Source organism: Camarhynchus parvulus, chromosome 6, assembly GCF_901933205.1.
Source record: "Camarhynchus parvulus chromosome 6, STF_HiC, whole genome shotgun sequence".
Lineage (NCBI taxonomy): Eukaryota > Metazoa > Chordata > Aves > Passeriformes > Thraupidae > Camarhynchus > Camarhynchus parvulus.
In genome coordinates, this window is record NC_044576.1 from 19,920,130 (window position 1) to 19,938,638 (window position 18,509).

The 18,509-nt window shown below is 34.5% G+C and overlaps 1 protein-coding gene across 3 annotated transcripts in view; it reads left to right on the forward strand.

Moving 5' to 3' along the window:
* IDE (insulin degrading enzyme) overlaps positions 1-18,509 on the forward strand; it is a 54,122-nt gene that overhangs the window by 12,288 nt on the left and 23,325 nt on the right. For all 3 annotated transcript variants that reach the window (XM_030951678.1, XM_030951680.1, XM_030951677.1), the window contains exons 5-14: positions 814-936; positions 2,355-2,467; positions 2,873-3,035; positions 3,640-3,732; positions 4,276-4,367; positions 5,872-5,952; positions 7,955-8,058; positions 13,231-13,333; positions 14,325-14,447; positions 15,053-15,135. In XM_030951678.1, the coding sequence (XP_030807538.1) occupies positions 814-936; positions 2,355-2,467; positions 2,873-3,035; positions 3,640-3,732; positions 4,276-4,367; positions 5,872-5,952; positions 7,955-8,058; positions 13,231-13,333; positions 14,325-14,447; positions 15,053-15,135 (1,078 nt within the window). The remainder of the gene's footprint in view (positions 1-813; positions 937-2,354; positions 2,468-2,872; positions 3,036-3,639; positions 3,733-4,275; positions 4,368-5,871; positions 5,953-7,954; positions 8,059-13,230; positions 13,334-14,324; positions 14,448-15,052; positions 15,136-18,509) is intronic.

Sequence of the window (18,509 nt, forward strand, 5' to 3'; positions counted from 1 at the left end):
ATAGTCATATTCCTTTCTCCTTAGATTAGGTTCTGATTCTGAAATTAAGTTACAGCACATAGCTTTCCAGTAGGTATGACTTGGCAGAAGTAGAGCTCAGCTTTGATGGTTTTTATTTACCCAAAGATATGACAACTGTGATGCACTTGGCAACCTTATTGTTTCCTTTTGATCAGCTGAGATGTTGTTAATCTAGCAGAGTATGGGAATTACTCCATTTGATGCTTCAGGTTACTCCTCGTTGCTGTGCACCCTGTTTGGTCAGCAAACCTTCTATTATTGTCCGTCCATAGAAACAAATGCACCTTCCCCTTTTCTTTTTAAGAGTGTGCATTTTTCCAGATACCTCTCACTGATCTCCCTGAATTAATGCTTGTGATGGTGATTCTTCTCCATCATTACCCTCAGCGTCAAGTAATTTTCCAGGCACTTCTGCACTGGCTAGTGTCCGTTCTCCTACAGCTACAAGGTGTCTTTTGACTGTTGCTTCCTAATGTCCTCCAGTACTGTAACAGCACAGTTACCAACTGAAACTTTGTTATTTTATCTTATGTATTGATGCTGTGGGAGTAAATAGAGTAGGGTGTCTAGAACTTCACCATTCAATTTGTCTGCATATGGTGAGGAATATAGACCAAATATTTAAAACATAAAACAATATCAAGCCAGTTTTCTTATTATGCATATTGATTATTTTTACCATCCAAAGGAAAGCAACTGATTAATTTATGTATTTCTTTTTGATCTGTAAGATTAATCTGTAACATTAAATGTTGTTAACCTCACATATTGTTAATTATTTTCATGTTACAGGGAACAAATTCACTCTGGAAACTAGACCAACCCAAGAAGGAATAGATGTAAGGCAAGAGCTACTGAAGTTCCATTCTACTTATTATTCATCAAATTTAATGGCTATTTGTGTCTTAGGAAGAGGTGAGTTCGTTCTCTTGGTTGAGTAAGACTCTATGTATATACTTGAAAAAAAAAATGGAGGTTCCAACTGCTTAGAACCTTCCACAGCTGACATGATATTTTACGTAAGTTTGCCAAAAGCTTAATAACAGTGTTGTGTTGAAAGCTGTTTGGATTTTGCAAATGTGCTGGCAGACTAGTATTTATATGGTGTTTCACAGTAATGCTTAGGTGGTGAGTACAAATGGAAGAAAATGAGCTTTTTATCTAATCAAGAGCAAGTTCACTGAGGAATTTTACATGGAAACCTTTTCAGTAAGAATCACATTGGCAATTGTTAATATGTGCTAAATAAAACTGTCCCTGCAAGATTAAATGATTGTTTATTTTGCTGATATGCATAAAAACTGATGGCTTTTAATAGAATAACGTGCAGGTCACAAAATTTTAATGTATAACGAACCTTCTTGGTTTACATTTTGTTAGTTTTTTTCCCCACCAGAGCTCTGGTAGTGTAGTGTAGGAGCATGCATCTGTTGGGCAGGAAAGATTCTCCTTTCTCAGTTTGACTGGGATTGTTTTGATAACAAGGTAACTGCTTTTAGAAATCTTTCAATCTTTCAATCTATCAAATCTTTCATTTTGTGATGTCCAAGCAATTTATGTTTTTTTTTTTCTTCCAATACCCACCCTTGGAAGTCTTTCACTAAAAAATTGTCAGAAGAATCTTTTTTTTATCTTATGCTCACTTTAAGAAGCGCTCCAAAATGCATTTCTTGAGGCAGAAAGCAATTTTGAAGGCAGCATTTAAACAGAAGTAGTCTAGGTCAATTTGGGTGAGTTAATGCACATTGTCATATTCTTTCTGCAAGAAGTCTTCTCTCATTCTTGCAAAGTACTGCAGTCACAGACTGAAATTAGAATGGATGGAAATTTAGAAGTGCTTGAACAGGTCACAGCTGTGTGTGTTTTGGGTGCTAAGGACAGACCTGGCTCACAGTGTACTTAAAGTGCTGGACATGAGCTGAGGCTAAAGAAAATTCAAGTTTTGGCAAAGCTACTTTCACTAGAAAATTGGCAGATATAATTCTATGTCCCTTAAAGTTTTGTGGAATGTTTCTTTTGGTAGGTGTTCAGTATGTGATGTATCTTTCAGTTCTAGCTTAGTTTAATCTGTAAAACGTAGAGACATATTTTCAGTTACAGTATTTATTTTATGCATGATTGAAGCCTTCCTTTAATAAGCATGGTGCTTCTAGCATGTTACAGTTTAAAATTTAAATATGAATAATTGGTTTTTCTGAAATGAAAAATCATAACACCATTAAAACTACTTTTCTGTATAATTCATGAGTCTCCCAAACAATATTAAAAAAAAAAAAAGTTTGTCAGAATCCTTATATAATGACTGTGTTTTTCCTAATGTTTCTTTATTCTAGAATCCTTGGATGAGCTGACTTGCTTAGTGGTCAAGTTATTTTCAGAAGTAGAGAATAAAAATGTCCCTATACCAGAATTTCCTGAGCATCCTTTCCAAGAAGAGCATCTCCGGGTACGTTTAGGGATACATCTTCCATCCAGAGTCTACATTTTAAATGTTATTTTTTATGTTTCAGTAATACATTGTGCACTTCACTACTCTTTTATCAATGTCCCTGTTAAATTCCATATTTCTTTATTGATTTTCCACCCACTTTTCCATGCTGAGTATAGTTTTATATAGGTTATAGTAAAGGTTGCACATTTGGTTGCAGTTGTAAGCAACTGTGAGATAAGTAATTTTGTTTTTATCATGAATGGCTGAAGTGTTGCCCTAAGTTTTAGATACTTTGGAGATTTGGGAGATGTGTTTGTAATGTGTGCGTGTGTGAGGGGAGCATGATACATGCTTCTGAGATGAATACAGGAAATGAGTTTCCCTTTGTTTATGGGTCTCCTTGCTTGTTTCTCTCCTCAGCAACTTTATAAAGTGGTTCCCATTAAGGACATTAGAAATCTTTATGTCACATTTCCTATACCAGACCTTCAGAAATACTATAAATCAAACCCTGGCCATTACCTTGGCCATTTGATTGGGCATGAAGGCCCAGGGAGTCTTCTGTCAGAGCTTAAAGCCAAAGGTAAGTCCTTCAAGGGTGGAGAACTGAAAAATATTTGATCACGCAGTTTTTTAAACTTTAACTATGTTTCACTTAAAATAGACCTCTATGTGTTAAAACCTTTATCTATTTGAGTAATTTGAACTCCAAGTCATTTTGTGCTTTGTTTTTGTTTCTGCAGCAGGGAGGAATAGATAGGTTACTCAGGCTGCTGAGGCTATTATTTCTTTGACTCCCCTTTATGTGCCTTGTTTAGAGAGAGTTATTTAAACTTCAGCATAATGATCTTGTCTCTATTCTGTCACTAACTTTGAGGTTACTGTCAGGTCTCTTAATGTCTGGAACATGTATCTTTTGCTATTTTACTTTATATCATTTTGTTCCGAACAGAATCCAGTAATCCAGTAATCAAATGATCCTGAGTTTGTCATATCACTCTAAGTACAAAATCAGATGGAGCTGACTTGGGTTATGTTTAAATTGCACTGTTGCTGTAGGCATTAATGAAGTAAAGGAAAACATGTAAATGAATCAGAATGGGTTTTAATGTTCCTGAAGCATGCAAAAAGTTGCATAAATTGTTACAGATTTGTTTATGTAATATAGTTTCTTTTTAATGACATAGGGTGGGTAAATACTCTTGTTGGAGGCCAGAAGGAAGGTGCTAGAGGTTTCATGTTTTTCATCATTAATGTGGACTTGACAGAAGAAGGACTTTGTAAGTGAAGCACTTCGTCTGTATTCCATGTTATTGCTGATGTGATTGACTTGTGTTTGTATCTGAAGAGACTAATTGGTATTATAGCTTGAAAGCCAGTTTATTTTAATTAACTTGTTATTATTCTGTGTTTAGTTCCCCTAAGTATGCTAACACGCTTCACCTAACATAAGAAATCAACTTAAGGTTATATTAAATGAGTTAATTAAATACTTTAATAAACTTCTTTAAAGAGGAAGAGCTGTTAATACCTTTGTGTTCTACTTATTCATACTATTTAGACCTGAGTTAAATTATATTGTAAATCAATATTTTGACAAAATAAGACATGTTCAGTGCACTTTTTGAAATTAGCTGGGGCATAAACACTTACCTTAAATTAATGTCTGAAAACAGCAAGTTTAACTTTTTTGGTGGGATTGCAGATGTACTTACAGATCTTGATGTATCAAAGTGTAATTAAAAATAAAACCATATTTGTTTTCATTAAATTTCTTCTCTGTGCAGAACTGAGTGAATTACTAAGTCTTTTTCAATTTTCAGTGCATGTTGAAGATATTATTTTGCACATGTTTCAATATATTCAAAAACTGCGTACAGAAGGACCTCAAGAATGGGTTTTCCAAGAGTGCAAGGTAAGTAATTGGGGCTGTACCATATGTACTGGTTGTCTTTGTTACAAACTTCTTTCATTATTAGAGTATTTGACTTTGTAACTAGCGTTTAATAATCACATGGTAATTAAGTTTGTTCATTTTTAAGATGCAACATGACACAAATGACCAGTACACTCAGAATACATTGTCCTAATGCAGGTGTGGAATGCTCTTATAGAGCTGGGATTAGGATGGCATAGTGGAGGTGGAGGAAGAAGGATCTTGCTCTGTCCACAAGGGTTTTACCTAACTTTGCTTAGTCTTCACTGAAGAAGGGGGGAAACATTTACTGTGAGGAGTAACATTGAACTGGAAATTTAAATGGCTGCTATTCTACCCCTCCCTACTTTCAAGTGTAAAATTGTATAGTTGAGATTTTAAAAGCAATAGGACATTGAATCTGCTGTTTGTTCCCCTCATCTTTTTGAAAAGTCAACTAAAGACTTTTCATGAAGAACTTTGGCAGTACATGTCAGTCTTTGTTGAACTGTTTGTGCTTCTTACACGTCTGGATAGTTCTGTGTGCACAGAGCAAAAATGTAGTGTCCTTTTAGATAGCACTGCTCTTCTCAGTGTCAGTGTGAAGCCCAGTTTTATTTTTATATACATATATATATATATATACACATATATATATACATATATATATATATACATACTTGTGAATGTAGTCTCAGGTCTTGTTATCCTGTGCTGAAAATCCCAATGGATTTGTTTCACTGAGAGAGTAAGCAAATCCAAGGTTTGGAAAAGACAGTTCCATCCTTCTGTCTCATTCCTGTGCCTTTCCCTTGCTCCTCTTTTCGCAGTCCCTGAACTCCTGAGACTGTGGGGTGAGTCAGAGAGCTGGCAAACTAGTATGAAAAGAATCTTTGAGTTTACTTTTGGCTGAATTGTTGAGTTAATCAGTCTCTCTGCATGGTTTCATGGAAGGATGGACTGTCCTTTTCACTGGCTTTAAAGTCTTAGCTCTCTTTAATTCACCCTTGCCATTGTATCCTAAGAATGATGTGTTCTATTTCTCTGGCTGAGACAGCAAAAAGAAACACACTTTTTCTGTCTCTAAACTTACTCTTGGCTGACTGAACAAAAGGAGAAAAGGAAGAGGGAGAGAGAGACACTTCAGTTCATTAATATATGACAAACATTGCACTGGAGCACTGTGTACTGGTGGGATCAGAGTTGGTGTGTTTTCAAATTATCAGGAGATTTAAATATATGAGAGATGAGGCAGATCTCTTAGCTTGAAAAGGATTTACAAGACTTGTGTAACATTTTACATTATGAGACTATCACAAATTGCTTGCGAGTTTGATGCCCTTGAATAATCCTGAAAATTTATCTTACGTACTTGTGTGCTGTAACATGGATACAGCAAAAGTACTTCTTTTCTTACATTATAAAAAGGAATTATGTAGCCAGTAATTATTCTTAAAATAGGCTTTAATTTATGATCTTTAATCATTCATACATTGTTTTCTAGGATCTAAATGCTGTGGCATTCAGATTTAAAGATAAGGAACGGCCACGAGGTTACACGTCAAAGCTTGGAGGAATGTTGCACGTAAGTGGAGGGGATTGTTTTTGTTTGGTTGTTGTTTTTTCTAATAATAATTTAACAGTGTATTTGATTATCCACTTAATAAATACAGGCATCTGTGAGGTCCTTTGCACTTCTTGTATGCTGCATAGGCCCTAATTTTGGTAGTCAAAAAATCGCATTCTGTTCGTTCTACCATTTTATACTTCTGTATTTGGTAGAACTGATTATACAGTAACTGGAGGTGCTATTTGATCTGTTTCAGTGTTTCTAAAGACATATGTACCTTGCCATTGCATTTGGTAGCAAAGTGTTCTCTAGGGAAATATTAGACAAGGAATATTTTATCATAAACACTGTGTTCCTTAGTTCACAGTGTTGAAATACTGTAGTAAGCAGAAATGTTTGTATTAGGATTGCAAATTACAAATGCTTGACTTCACAGATGTGATTGCATATTGGTGCTGAAAGAATCATGTAGCTTTTACTTGGTCTTTCATGCTTCTTGCAAAATTCCCTCATTTTGTGCTAATGGAAGATTTAGGGGGGTTTGCTGAGTTTTTTTTGTTCTAGTGAAATTACACAACTTTTATACATTGCAGCCATTTGTCATTTTATACTTAATGTCTGTCTCCATCTGTTCAGAGAAATTTTTAGTTTCTTTGCAGGAATTACCAGTTTAAATTCTTTTGCTGGAATTACTGGTCTAAAATAATGATGTTTAATTTTCAAATTTTCTATCTGTATGCTGAAAAGCATTAGACTTGGCTGAAAACATGTCAATGGATATTTAAAGAGCTCCTGTGTGGCATGCTGTCTCTTGTTTTTGTTCTGTCCAATGCCTAAAATCTCTAACAAGTGGACTTCCGACTTCTGAAACAGTCTTTTAGTATTTGTTGGATTATTTCTGATTACAAGTGCTGTCTCCAAAAATCAGGCCAGGAAGTTGCCAGCAGTGTTCCAAAGAGCATATTGAATGAGGACTTTTTTTTTTTTAAACTGTCTTTCTTTTGCTTTGCAGTGTGAATGGTAATTTTTGTTCTGCTTTAGTAGTTAAATGACCATCAAATTCTGAATCTTTAGCATTCCCACTTGAATTTTTAGTAACACAGGTTTGGTTTGTTGTCCTTTATCTCCACCCCCCACTACCCTTTCTCTTTTCAACAATCCTTTTTGTGACTTACTCTCTGTTCTGGAAGTCATTCCACTGTAGTTTTTTGTATGATGTATATAATTCAGAAAACCATTTTGGAATAATTCTGGTTGAGAAAAGTACATTGGTATGGCAAATTGCAAGTACTCAGCACTTATGTCACCTGGTAATTTTCCCTTGGTAAACAGGTGTTTTATCAAGAAAGTTTTCCTGTCAACTACATTAATCATTTTCAGATGAGTTTTAGCTTTTTTTTTTTCTTCTTAAGTTGCCATGTACCTTAAGAGATTTTCAGTTTGACCCTAAATAAAAAATGTTATAATTAAGTGTTTAAATATTTATTATACTTTTAGATATTAAAATATAATTTTCTTTAAATTTTTGTAAATAAGAATTGAACTGTTCAAGAGTCCTAAAAACACCTAGGTTTTGTGTTTCTTTGTTTTATTTTTCTTGTTTATGTTTTGTTTTCCCTAAATGCACTCTCGTGAGTGCTTGGTCTTTTACCTTCAGAAATATCCTGCAGGGGTCAGCATTTACCATGTTATTTTTACTTTAATCAAAATACCATTTAAAGGTGGGTGACTTTTATATTGACATATTAAATATTCTAAGACAGAAGAATGGTATATGTAAATGATATAAAATTGCCTAGTATGTGAGAAATATGATTACATAGTTAGAATGCTACTGCCTCTTGTTTAGTTTTGAGGGAGATTTTAAAACATCCTACACATCCCTAATTTGAAATTACCAAGATAATATAGCTTTAGTGACCAGGAGTGTTTGCTTTTATTTCCTCTACTGAACCATAGCTTTTTCATGCTTACTTTTGTTTAATTCACCTACGTATTCCTCGGCTTTGTTTTTTAGTATTATCCTATAGAAGAAGTATTGGCTGCTGAATATTTGCTTGAAGAATTCAGGCCTGATTTGATAGAGATGGTACTGGATAAATTGAGACCAGAAAATGTTCGGTGAGTTAAACTGTATTTTAACACAAACATCATAAGAAAGCAGATGAACTAATGGAAACAGAAATCTCAGGTGTCTCTTACAGCTCCAAAGTAAATGTGATTGAAAAACATTCACTGTGTTTCTTTGTATGAGAAGGTCTTAGATATATGTTAATTTATTTTCAAAGGTTGATGTATTTCAAATAATTATTAGATAATGTCAAATAAACTTGAATTATGAAGTATATTTGCAAAAGTGATGGGGTTCTGGTGTTTCTGGGGATATGCAAGTAATGATAGAATAAATGGAGTTGCCTATATTAGCACCAGTAGTTGCCATAGTAATTAATGCCCTTTAAAGAAGGGCCTATATCTTTGTGTGTGGGTGTGCATCTGTGTTTAATATGCGTGGGATACTTCAGCTGGAGCTTGACTGTGTCGAAAGATCATATTTTGAACAAACAATACCTTAATTAAAGTCTCTAGTTCTGTTTCCCAAAGTATTTAATACTTTTCTATTTTGAATGTATTTTCATGTTACTCTACCACCCAAGTTCTTGAAAATTTGATACCTCTAACATATAAGCATTGTTTTTAGTAATTAACATAGAAAATGTGTAATTACTTGCTCTCTGTAGAAAGTTTAACCAAATTCCACATGAATGTGAACTTTCAACTGGTTTTAGAATTGCTTACAAGCAATAGGTAAACCTGAGCTGATGCTGATTTAGTAAAGAAGCTGCAGGTGTTAATGAGATTTGATGTTTATTATAGCTTCACATAGCTTTGAAGCATAGGTCTTAACATTGCAAGAAAATAGTCAATATTATCTGATTCATAATGTAAATTGGGTCTTTGTTACTGCCCAGAGAACTTCCAAAGCATCTTCTGACTTCAACACTGAAAAATTGCTACAAGTACATACAGCCATAGATTCTTTAGTTTGTCAGATACTTTGCATGCTACAGACCACTCACCACTTTTCTGTGTTACTCTTGTTGCTGGCACAGCCAGTCTTTTGACATTCTTTCCTTAAGAAAGATGTCTTTCCTTAAGAAGGACTTAAGAAATAGATGTAATTTAATAGATGAAGAAATGTATCATTTTAAACTTTTGTATAAAAAAGGTACTAAATATTGAGAGAAACAAATTACTTTCAGAACTGGAATAAACCTGGTTTTATGGGTTCTTCAGTTAACTGTTAAAGAAATTATATATTGTCTTATCAGACTTTCCTACTTTCATTTGACTGAAAAAAAATACTAACTTGTATGTAGTACTATGTTCCTTTTAGATATATTTTAAGCACTTATCCTGTGAAATTAGAAGTAGATTGAAATGAACTGCAATTTTTAAAAATCTTTTACTTAACTAAGACCTTCAAAGTATAGTAAAATATAACAGGGAATATAATTTTATAGTATGTTTTGTTTTAAATTGCTGGCAAGATACATTATCTTGGGAAGGGGAAATTTACTTAAGTATTGCTAAAAGTGATTTAGTGGTACATTATGAAGATTCAAAAAAACCACTATGGATTTTGTTTTTAGTGGGCTCTTTTAAAAGAATGAGTTGAGATTCTAGATGTTAATAAAAGGGTCCCCTTGTGTTACACTTTTTAAAAAATTACATCTGTATCTATATGAATATAATGAATTACCAATTCAGTAGCCTGCTCCCTTCTTTTGTCTTTTTTGAGCAATTTTATATGCTTGTAAAAAAATCTGTGCACATCTGTTTTCAATATCTATATTGTTTGGTTATCCAAACAATATGTGTATGCTCATGTTTACCTTTCTGTTCTCCCTTTTTATGAAAGAATTATTATGTGCCACATCCTAACTTCGCCTGTTGTTTGGCATTGTTTCCCTGTTTTGATTGGTTTTTTTTTCTTTTTATGTCTTGCATACATTCTGTCTTGAGGTGCTTTACTTGGCACTGACTTTTTCTTTGTATTGTGGTTTTATTTATCATTTCTTTTCCATTCATCTATATTAAGGACCTCTTGACATAGCTATATTGTAGTAATTGCATTCAGTGTCTTTTCCAAAGTATAGTTTTTCAACTGTTATTTTCTTAACAAACTTTGAGTTTAAAAAGTATGAAAAAAATCATACTCACAGATGGTATGCATATAAGTATGCGTGTGCTTCCATTTGACTGACCCATAATAGAAAGTGTTCATATTCTCCTCCCACTTCCACACTACTTGTTGCATTTAGTGCCTTAATTTCCCTAAGAGAGAAACTTTAAAATGTAAGTATTATTTTTACTTGTTCAAACTGTATTGGGTTTTACCAACCATCTGTGAAGATAAGGGAATAGACTTGGCATGTGTAGCAATCTTAGCTGAAAAATGTAATTTTCCTATCATTTCCAAGGCATTTTTTTCCCTTCAACATCTGCAGAATAAATGTTCTTATTAAAATTTAAGAGGATAGTGACTCACCAGATTAAGCAGCTAAAGAACATTTTCCCCTGGATAGTAAGTGGGTTTTTTTTCCTCTATTGATAGCAGAAGTGCAGCACTAGTACTGTCCTAGAGGGAAGAAAAATAAAATGAAAGCCAAAAGTGTTGATAGAGAAATTTCTTACTACTGGAATTTCACAGACTCTCAGCAAAGTTATCTCAATGCACTTGGTGATGCTCACCCTGAAGGTAAACATGCTAGAAATATATCTATTTGTTTTTAGTTGCATTGGATCTGAGCATCCATTTTGAAAATGACAATTTGTTTGCTTATTTCCCCCCACAAATCCTTGGTAGCAACTTAGTTTTACTGAACACTAAGAAATGACTTGTGCTTGTGCAGTGATCAGAGTGCTGCACCCCACCCAGCAGCAGCTCTGTGTGTAGTTTCCCCTTACTCTGGTTTCTGAGGGGATTTATACATGAGGCCTTTGAGGAGCGTGTGTTGCCTCACATCAGTTTTACTGATGGTTCTATTATGGACAAATGTAGGCTTTTGTTATTTTTGTCTCAGTCATGTTGTGTTATGAATTTGAATGAGAGAAAAGTAATTTCTTCCATTGTTTGATAGTATCACGATTTGGAAGACAAAGTTTAAATTAGGTCCAAAAAAATCAGTCCTTTGTAAGTATAGATTTACTTTGACATGTTTGTTACTAATGTCACAAATACTGACTAAGTATTGTAAGTCTATTACTTTTCCATCTTTAGAACCTTGAGTTTATAATCTTTTGTGGAAGTACATTCGTTTTAAAGCGCACATCCTCTTCCCAAGTAACACTGTCCTGTGGATTTGTCACCTGTAGCTTCAATTTAGATTTCAGGAGGGTGAAAAACAGGATAGTATTTAGTAAATATGCATCACATTGTAGAAACTGTGATTGTTTCTGAAATTGGGTACTACAGCAGTTTACATATACAGGAATGTATATAGAGAAGTAAATAGCATTCATGAATAGCTCAAGCCTAAATATATTTAAACAGGTCGTATTGAAGATTACCTGATTGCCTGTCTTGATTTCCCAGTGCGTTTCCACACTGTCTTAGAACATGTGGATGTTCATTGTGCTGTACAGCACAACAGAGAAATGAAAAGCAAAAGTAATGTTACATAATTAGTGACTTTAGAGATGGGTTACAGTATATTGAAATACCTGCATGGCATAGCATTTCTACCTGCTGTGCTTCTCTTCCCCTCTTTTTGTGTCCTGGTCTTCTTTCCTGTTGGTCTTAAGTTGTAATTCTTGGGCAGACAAAAAGCCTTTTGATTTGTTTCTGTTGTTGTGGGTATGTTTTTGACAACTCAAAATGTCAGTAATCATTCCAGTAGTGATTTGGGATAAAGGGAAGGATCTGTTGAAGCAGAGCTGCTGGAAGAATTACAATGTTGGTTTCCACAATTTTGTTTTCTGTACAGTGAGTAGACAATTATTTTTAGCTCCTGAATTTTAGTATGCTCCTGTAGGAAATGTTTGGGTGCTTGGATTGTCACTACTTCTTGAGCGTCAGCATGTTGGAGAAGGGTAGGAGGAGGAAATGTTGAATAACAGACATATTCTAACAGTATATTCTAGCATTAAACATCTTTGTCTTGCTGCTCTAGCCATATCATTATTGGAATTTTATTAGGATAATTTTTTCACTTAAGACTCTAACTTCTTCTTATTATTTACTGTGCAAAAAGATCTGGTAGCTGGGTTGCTCTGAAATTCTAAGAGACTTTATAGTTTTTGTAGTCTCTTAGCAGCTTCATACCTGTGTTCTGGTTTAACCACAAGCCCCACACAGCCACTTGCTCACCCAGCTACCAGTGGGATCAGGGAGAGAATCTCACGGTAAAAGCTGGAAAAGTCATGGGTTGAGATACAGACAGTTCAATAGGGAAAGCAAAAGCACAAAAAAAAAAGAGCAAAGCAAGGAATCAATGTGCTGCTTCTCATGGGCAGGCAGGTATTCAGCCATGTCCAGGAGAGCAGGTAGTTGTGCTACCTTTTTTGACCTTCTTAGAAACATCTATTTACTCTTCCATTGAATAGTCTTTTGTGTTGTACATTGTTCAATAGAATTAAAGGAATTTTCTTGACACCTATCATGCAGGCTACTAACAAAATACTGATAAGTTTGTAGTTTTCTTTATTCTGGATTTCTTCTTGTTTAGGTGTGTTCTTTAGTTCAGGCAGCCCCTTGATGATTGGAGCTCTTAGTCACATGGTTTAGTTTTAGGTAGTCCTGCAAGAAGCAGGGAGTTGAACGTGAGATGATCATTGTGAGTCCCTTTCAAATGTGGGGTTATCTACAATTCTTTGACACTAGGAATGGAATAAAATTTCTATAATCAGTATTTTCACATATTTGGATGTTCCTACAGGTGGTATAGAAAATTTAATCACTTCATCAATTTTCTAGAAGATTGCAAGAACTGGTTTGTTTTCTGCAACGACAAAAGTCTTAAAAATAGAAATTGCATGCCACACTACTGTTGTGTAACCCCAGGCTGTAACACTTCAGAAAAACAGTGGCATTAAATGACTGTGGTAACCTGATTTCATGGTTAACCTTAGCATGTAGTTCAGTATACTTATACTTGCTCTCCTGCCCTGTAATTGTCTATGGACTGTTTGCAGAAATAAAGGTGTTCTGGTGATGAAGCAGAAACAGTGCTTGAAATAACGTCTCAGTGTTTTCTCAGACCCATTCATGCCAAAGTGTCTTTTTGTTTTCAGAGTTGCAATAGTTTCCAAGTCTTTTGAAGGAAAAACTGATCGAACTGAAGAGTGGTATGGAACACAGTACAAGCAAGAAGCAATTTCTGATGAAGTTATTAAGGCATGTTAAAATTGTAACATTCTAATATCTGCCAATGAAAGTCAGTGGTAAATTCTTTGTCCAATTTTCCGTGTAGTTGAGGGGGGAACTTAAATCCACTGCTTTTCATAGCGTGAAAATCATACAACGATTCTGTTTAATGTTAAAGGAAGTAAGAATGTTATATTAGTCTTTAGATTTCAAATATTTATTACATAGGAGGGATATATTTTAATGGTTATAAACCATGTTAAGTGCAGGGAATGTTACAGTTTTTTTCTGAAAGAAGAAGAAGATCCCTAATATGCAGTGGTTGAGTAAAAATGTAAGCATTAACATCTCAATACTTAAAACTCTCTATTATATGTTAATGAATAGGAAAAAAAGGAATTTTAAAAAAGGAATTTTATTAATTGTTCTATGTAACTGTTTCTGAAGTTGATTTTTGCAGCATAGAAAGTATGTTTTGCCAGTTAAATGAGACTCTAAAAATCAAAACTCAAAAAAAAAAGAGGGGGGGCAAATCCTTGTTGAAACTTGTTATTGTTCTGATCTTCCAAGAAGAGATGACTGTAAAATTTGCCTTAGGGCTGAATTGGACCTTCTGAGTGTGCTCTGAACAGACATTGCATAGGAGCACTTCCTTGAACTTGACCTTGCCTGTGTTCTTCATTAGAATTCTTGGTTAAGTGTTTAGTTTAATATCTTCATTTATGGTTCACGGTAGCAGAAAATATCAGATATAAACCCACCCTCCTCTCTACTATAAACTTTTCAAAATTATTTATCTGTAATCCTCCTTCTAAGAGCAATTCATCCTGCTGATAGCCTACTCCAACTTTTTTTTCCCAGCTATTTCTCTCTTTCCCTATTATCTTAATAATATTTACAAAGAACGTACTGGAATACATTTTTAATAAAATCTTTTGTTTTAGTGTAAAATAAATAAGCCCATATATGCTTTAATTAAGCAGAAGTTGGTGTAGCTTCATTGTTTCTTCTATTGATCTAGAAATGGCAAAATGCTGACCTGAATGGGAAATTCAAGCTTCCAATGAAGAATGAGTTTATTCCTACAAACTTTGAGATTTTGCCATTGGAAAAAGATGCAACACAGTACCCTGCCCTTGTCAAGGTAAACTGTCTGTATTTGTCCTGTTTGCCTGACCTTCTAGGAAGTTAGAGTTTAATTCCTCTGTTTTATAAAATACAGATCATCTCATATTTCAAAGTGTAGAAAACAGAAAAGTACAAAACTTTTTAATATTTTGTTGCAAAGACAGTAGAAAGTTCATTTTTGCTGAACTTTGGACTGTGGCAATTTGTGGTCCTAGGAAAGTGAATCTAGATACAGCTTGAACTCTCTCTGCCCTTTTGAAAGTGTGTCAACAGTTGATAAAAATAGCAATAGAGCTGTTTATTCAGCAGAAGGGTGACTGCCACTCTTACATATTTTTGACCACTATTGAGTAAGTCAAGGCTGTAGGGAAGACTATTGTTTTGTAACTGTGTAAACGCCTGTGATTGCTTGGAAAAATGAGAGAAGTGTCATTTAGTGATCTCAAAATATAGTGAATATATATTCACTATATATATATTGAATATAGCAATTCAAGCAATATGAATTTAAGGGGATAATTCTAAGTGGTGATTTGAAGTGGTGAAGAAATTTTTTTAAAGCTGTGGATACATTGCAGTTAAAAGTCAGATGACTTAACAAAACCTCTTTTCTTGACACAGGACACTGCTATGAGCAAACTGTGGTTCAAGCAAGATGACAAATTTTTTTTGCCAAAAGCTTGTCTCAACTTTGAATTTTTCAGGTATGCAATGCTAAGTATATCACATAAAGTCATCTCCAAAAGTTTCTTATTTATTTGGAATCTGCATTTGTGTGGCAAACATTTTCTTGCACGTTAGAATCTATGTCCTTACTTTGAATAAGTCTTAGATGCAGGAAGGCACATGTAAGATATGCAGTAATTGAGTAGCAAGAAATTTGATGTGCTCCTTCTATATTGAAAGGAAAAGTTTACCTAAAAATACTTCCAAACCAAATTTTCTTTTATATTTTATTTGCTATACCTAAAATATACCTGCCAGTAGAACCCTCTACATACTGCAATATCCCTCTTTAAAAATAACTGTGTATTTTAAAATTAATTACTAAATCACAGCTATTTTAGCTTGTGTTTTCTTTATGAAATGCTATTCTGATAATAGTTTCAGGCTCAAATTCTGTTTTCATTTGCATACTGCAAATCAGTTGAAAAAGTGCTTAAAATTCTGGGATTTTACTTAACTGACATCCATAACTGATTGTACTTTTGTTTTTGAAGAGCATTGTCTATATTATCAATGAATGTTTGATTCTGACTCAAGATGTATGATAAAATGATGTAGTGTTAATTCTGGTCTTGCATGACTTTCACCATAGGAAGATAATCTTTTTTAAGTTAGCATGACAGTGATGGAACTTCTTAATGTTTCTTTCAAGTAATAAATTTCTAACTTTTGAATTAAAAAAATATTGCTGTTTTTAAAGTGCAGCTGATTTTGTGTTGAACTACTGAAAGCCAGAAAAAATTCAGGGACTCTTCTTTTGCCTAATTAAGTTATTTGGTGATATTGATGGAAGGGCCATTGTGGGGACTCCCACAAATGCACTGTGGAATTCTTGTTTTGAGAGAGCACTTGAGATTTTTCTTACAGGATATTATACAGAGGTTTTTTTCAGTGTGTGTCATGTCTTCGTACTGGTTTTAATACTAGTTGGGGAAAATAGCTTGCTTGGGCATTTTCTCTTTTTTGCTTTTTGAAACCACAGGCTGGATGTTAGAACTGTTTCAATGTGTTTTAGAACTTCAATGTGTCAGGAAATGGAGGAGCAAAATGAGAACTCCCCATCTCTCGTTCAGAGAACAGCAATTGCAGTGCTTTGCCTTCATTTTCATTCTTGGTGGCTTTCCCTTGTGCTATGTTTGGCCAAAATTCAAAATAGGATTTTACTGATGGACACTGAGTTTACAGTTGTGGTGTTTTTTTAAATCAATTCAGGTGAACTATAGTGAACTATAATATATAACAATCTGTGAATGAATAAAAGATAATAATTGGGTTTATGTACAGCGCACAAAGGTATAAGTGTATGCAATACACACAGTATCTTAGAATTGTTTGTGTTGGAAGTGACCTTTAAAGGTCTAGTCCAGCCCTCCTGCAGCAAGCAGGGATATCTTATCTAGACCTGTGGAGATGGTATTTCCCAGTTAGATTTGTGCTTTCATCTCAGTGTGCCCTTATGAAAAGCCAGAAGTACTCGAGCTTTGCTGACCATTGTAATGGAATGATTTGCCTCTTTCCTCCTAGGAGCAGCTCCAGGTGACAGCTGGCTTTTTTCCTTAGGATTGGGAGCAAAAGTTCTTTCCTTTTCCTTAAAAATCAGATGGTAATTGTGTGTGAGCAGGAGCAAGGAGATTTTGACAATACTGGGTGCATCACCTCTAAAAGATGTTGTAAGCAGGTTTGTCTAGTTTGGATACTTAAAAAAGATTCTTGGAGAATCTGTCTCTATTTGGTCATGGTGATGGTCACTGCAGGAAATGGTGAAATGTAGCATATTTATTATAGAGTGATTGATGGAATCACTCATATCTCATGGGACCAGGTGGACTGGTGAATAAAGCCACCTTTATGACGTAGGTTGTCATAAAAAGTCTAAACCTCAGTTCTAGATCAGAACCTGAAGCCTGTGCTGCCTTGTAGTGGATTACAAGAATTTGTTCACAATGCAGACTGCTTCAGTATGATAAAAAAAAAACTAGGGGGATTTCTTCTGCCTGCAGCCTTGATCAACATGAAGCATAGAAAGAATCCTGGTCCAGATGTTGTAGTAGCAATTGCTGTGTAGATAAATTAAGAGGAAGTTGATGAGGTTGGTTTCTCCCTTAAATATACAAAGTGCACAGGAACAATGAACCTCTTGAAATCACCTTATTCTGAAACTGAAAAAAAACCAGGCATCCTTGTGTTAAAGAAGCAGCGCAGTAAAAACATCTGATGTACTGCTCAGCCTAAAAGAGGATGATAAGCTTTTGCATTTGTATGAATTGCAACTTAAGAACTCAAAAAGTATCCTTTTTTAAAAGGGAGTGAAACAACCGTGTAATATGGTGATGCTTTGAAACTCAGCACTTCAGTGTTGATTCCAGCTATGTCACTTACAGCTGTTTGAAAGGGGAAAGGACTAGACTTCATGGGGTTTTTTTCAACAACTCAGTCATTAGTGAGAGTTGTTCTACTTCTTTGAGTCTAGTGAAAAAAAGATAAACTAGAAATAAGCATTTGTTTACAAAACTGTCAATAATAGGAAGCAACTCCCAGAACAGTTGTAATAATTGTTTTCTGTTATGTTTTACTTGAGGATTAATGATCTAGGAGTTGTGATTTTGTTCAAAATTCCCAGTTGGCCTTTGCCAGCTAAGCGAGAATACAGAATTTAAAACCGATACGGATATAGTAATCACTCAAACTGATTAAATCTGTGTTCTGGTATCAAAATGGGAAAGAATTTAATGAGTCTTGAGCAAGGTTTATAGGTTTGACCTACATCTCACTTTGAATTTGGTCTTAATTTAAAAATTCAGTAGTAATTGGATTTATATCATTTGGCATATTAAAATTGCTCAGTTTTGGGAAATTCTCATTGTAGGGAGAAATGCAAATACCAGTTCTTTTGTCTTTTTTACTGACCTGTTTGTTTAATCTGGGCTAAGATTTCAGACTGTAGCAGGCTCTGCTTCTCAAATATATATATTTGAAATTATTAATTTAGTTTGTTGAAATATCTTCCTGTGCTTCCTTTTCTTAACCTAAAAGGAAGGAGAAGTTAAAAGCTATGAGGAACCTTCTTAAAAATGTCTTTGCCATGTGTTTTAGTTATCAGTTTGTGTGTTGTGGTCTTGTTTTACTACATTAGTGTTGATACACACAGTGAAATACCCTGCTGTATAGATGTGAACATATTTAATAGCGTGCATGTCTGTCTGCTTCAGGAAAAAGTCAGGTTTGAATTGTAAGCCATATCCTGACAGCCAGTGCTTCAGATACTGGTGATCGTATCAGTGGCATTGATAATGAGTTTACATGCACTTCAGAGATTTTACCAATACATATAGTACAAATAACTTGTCTTCTC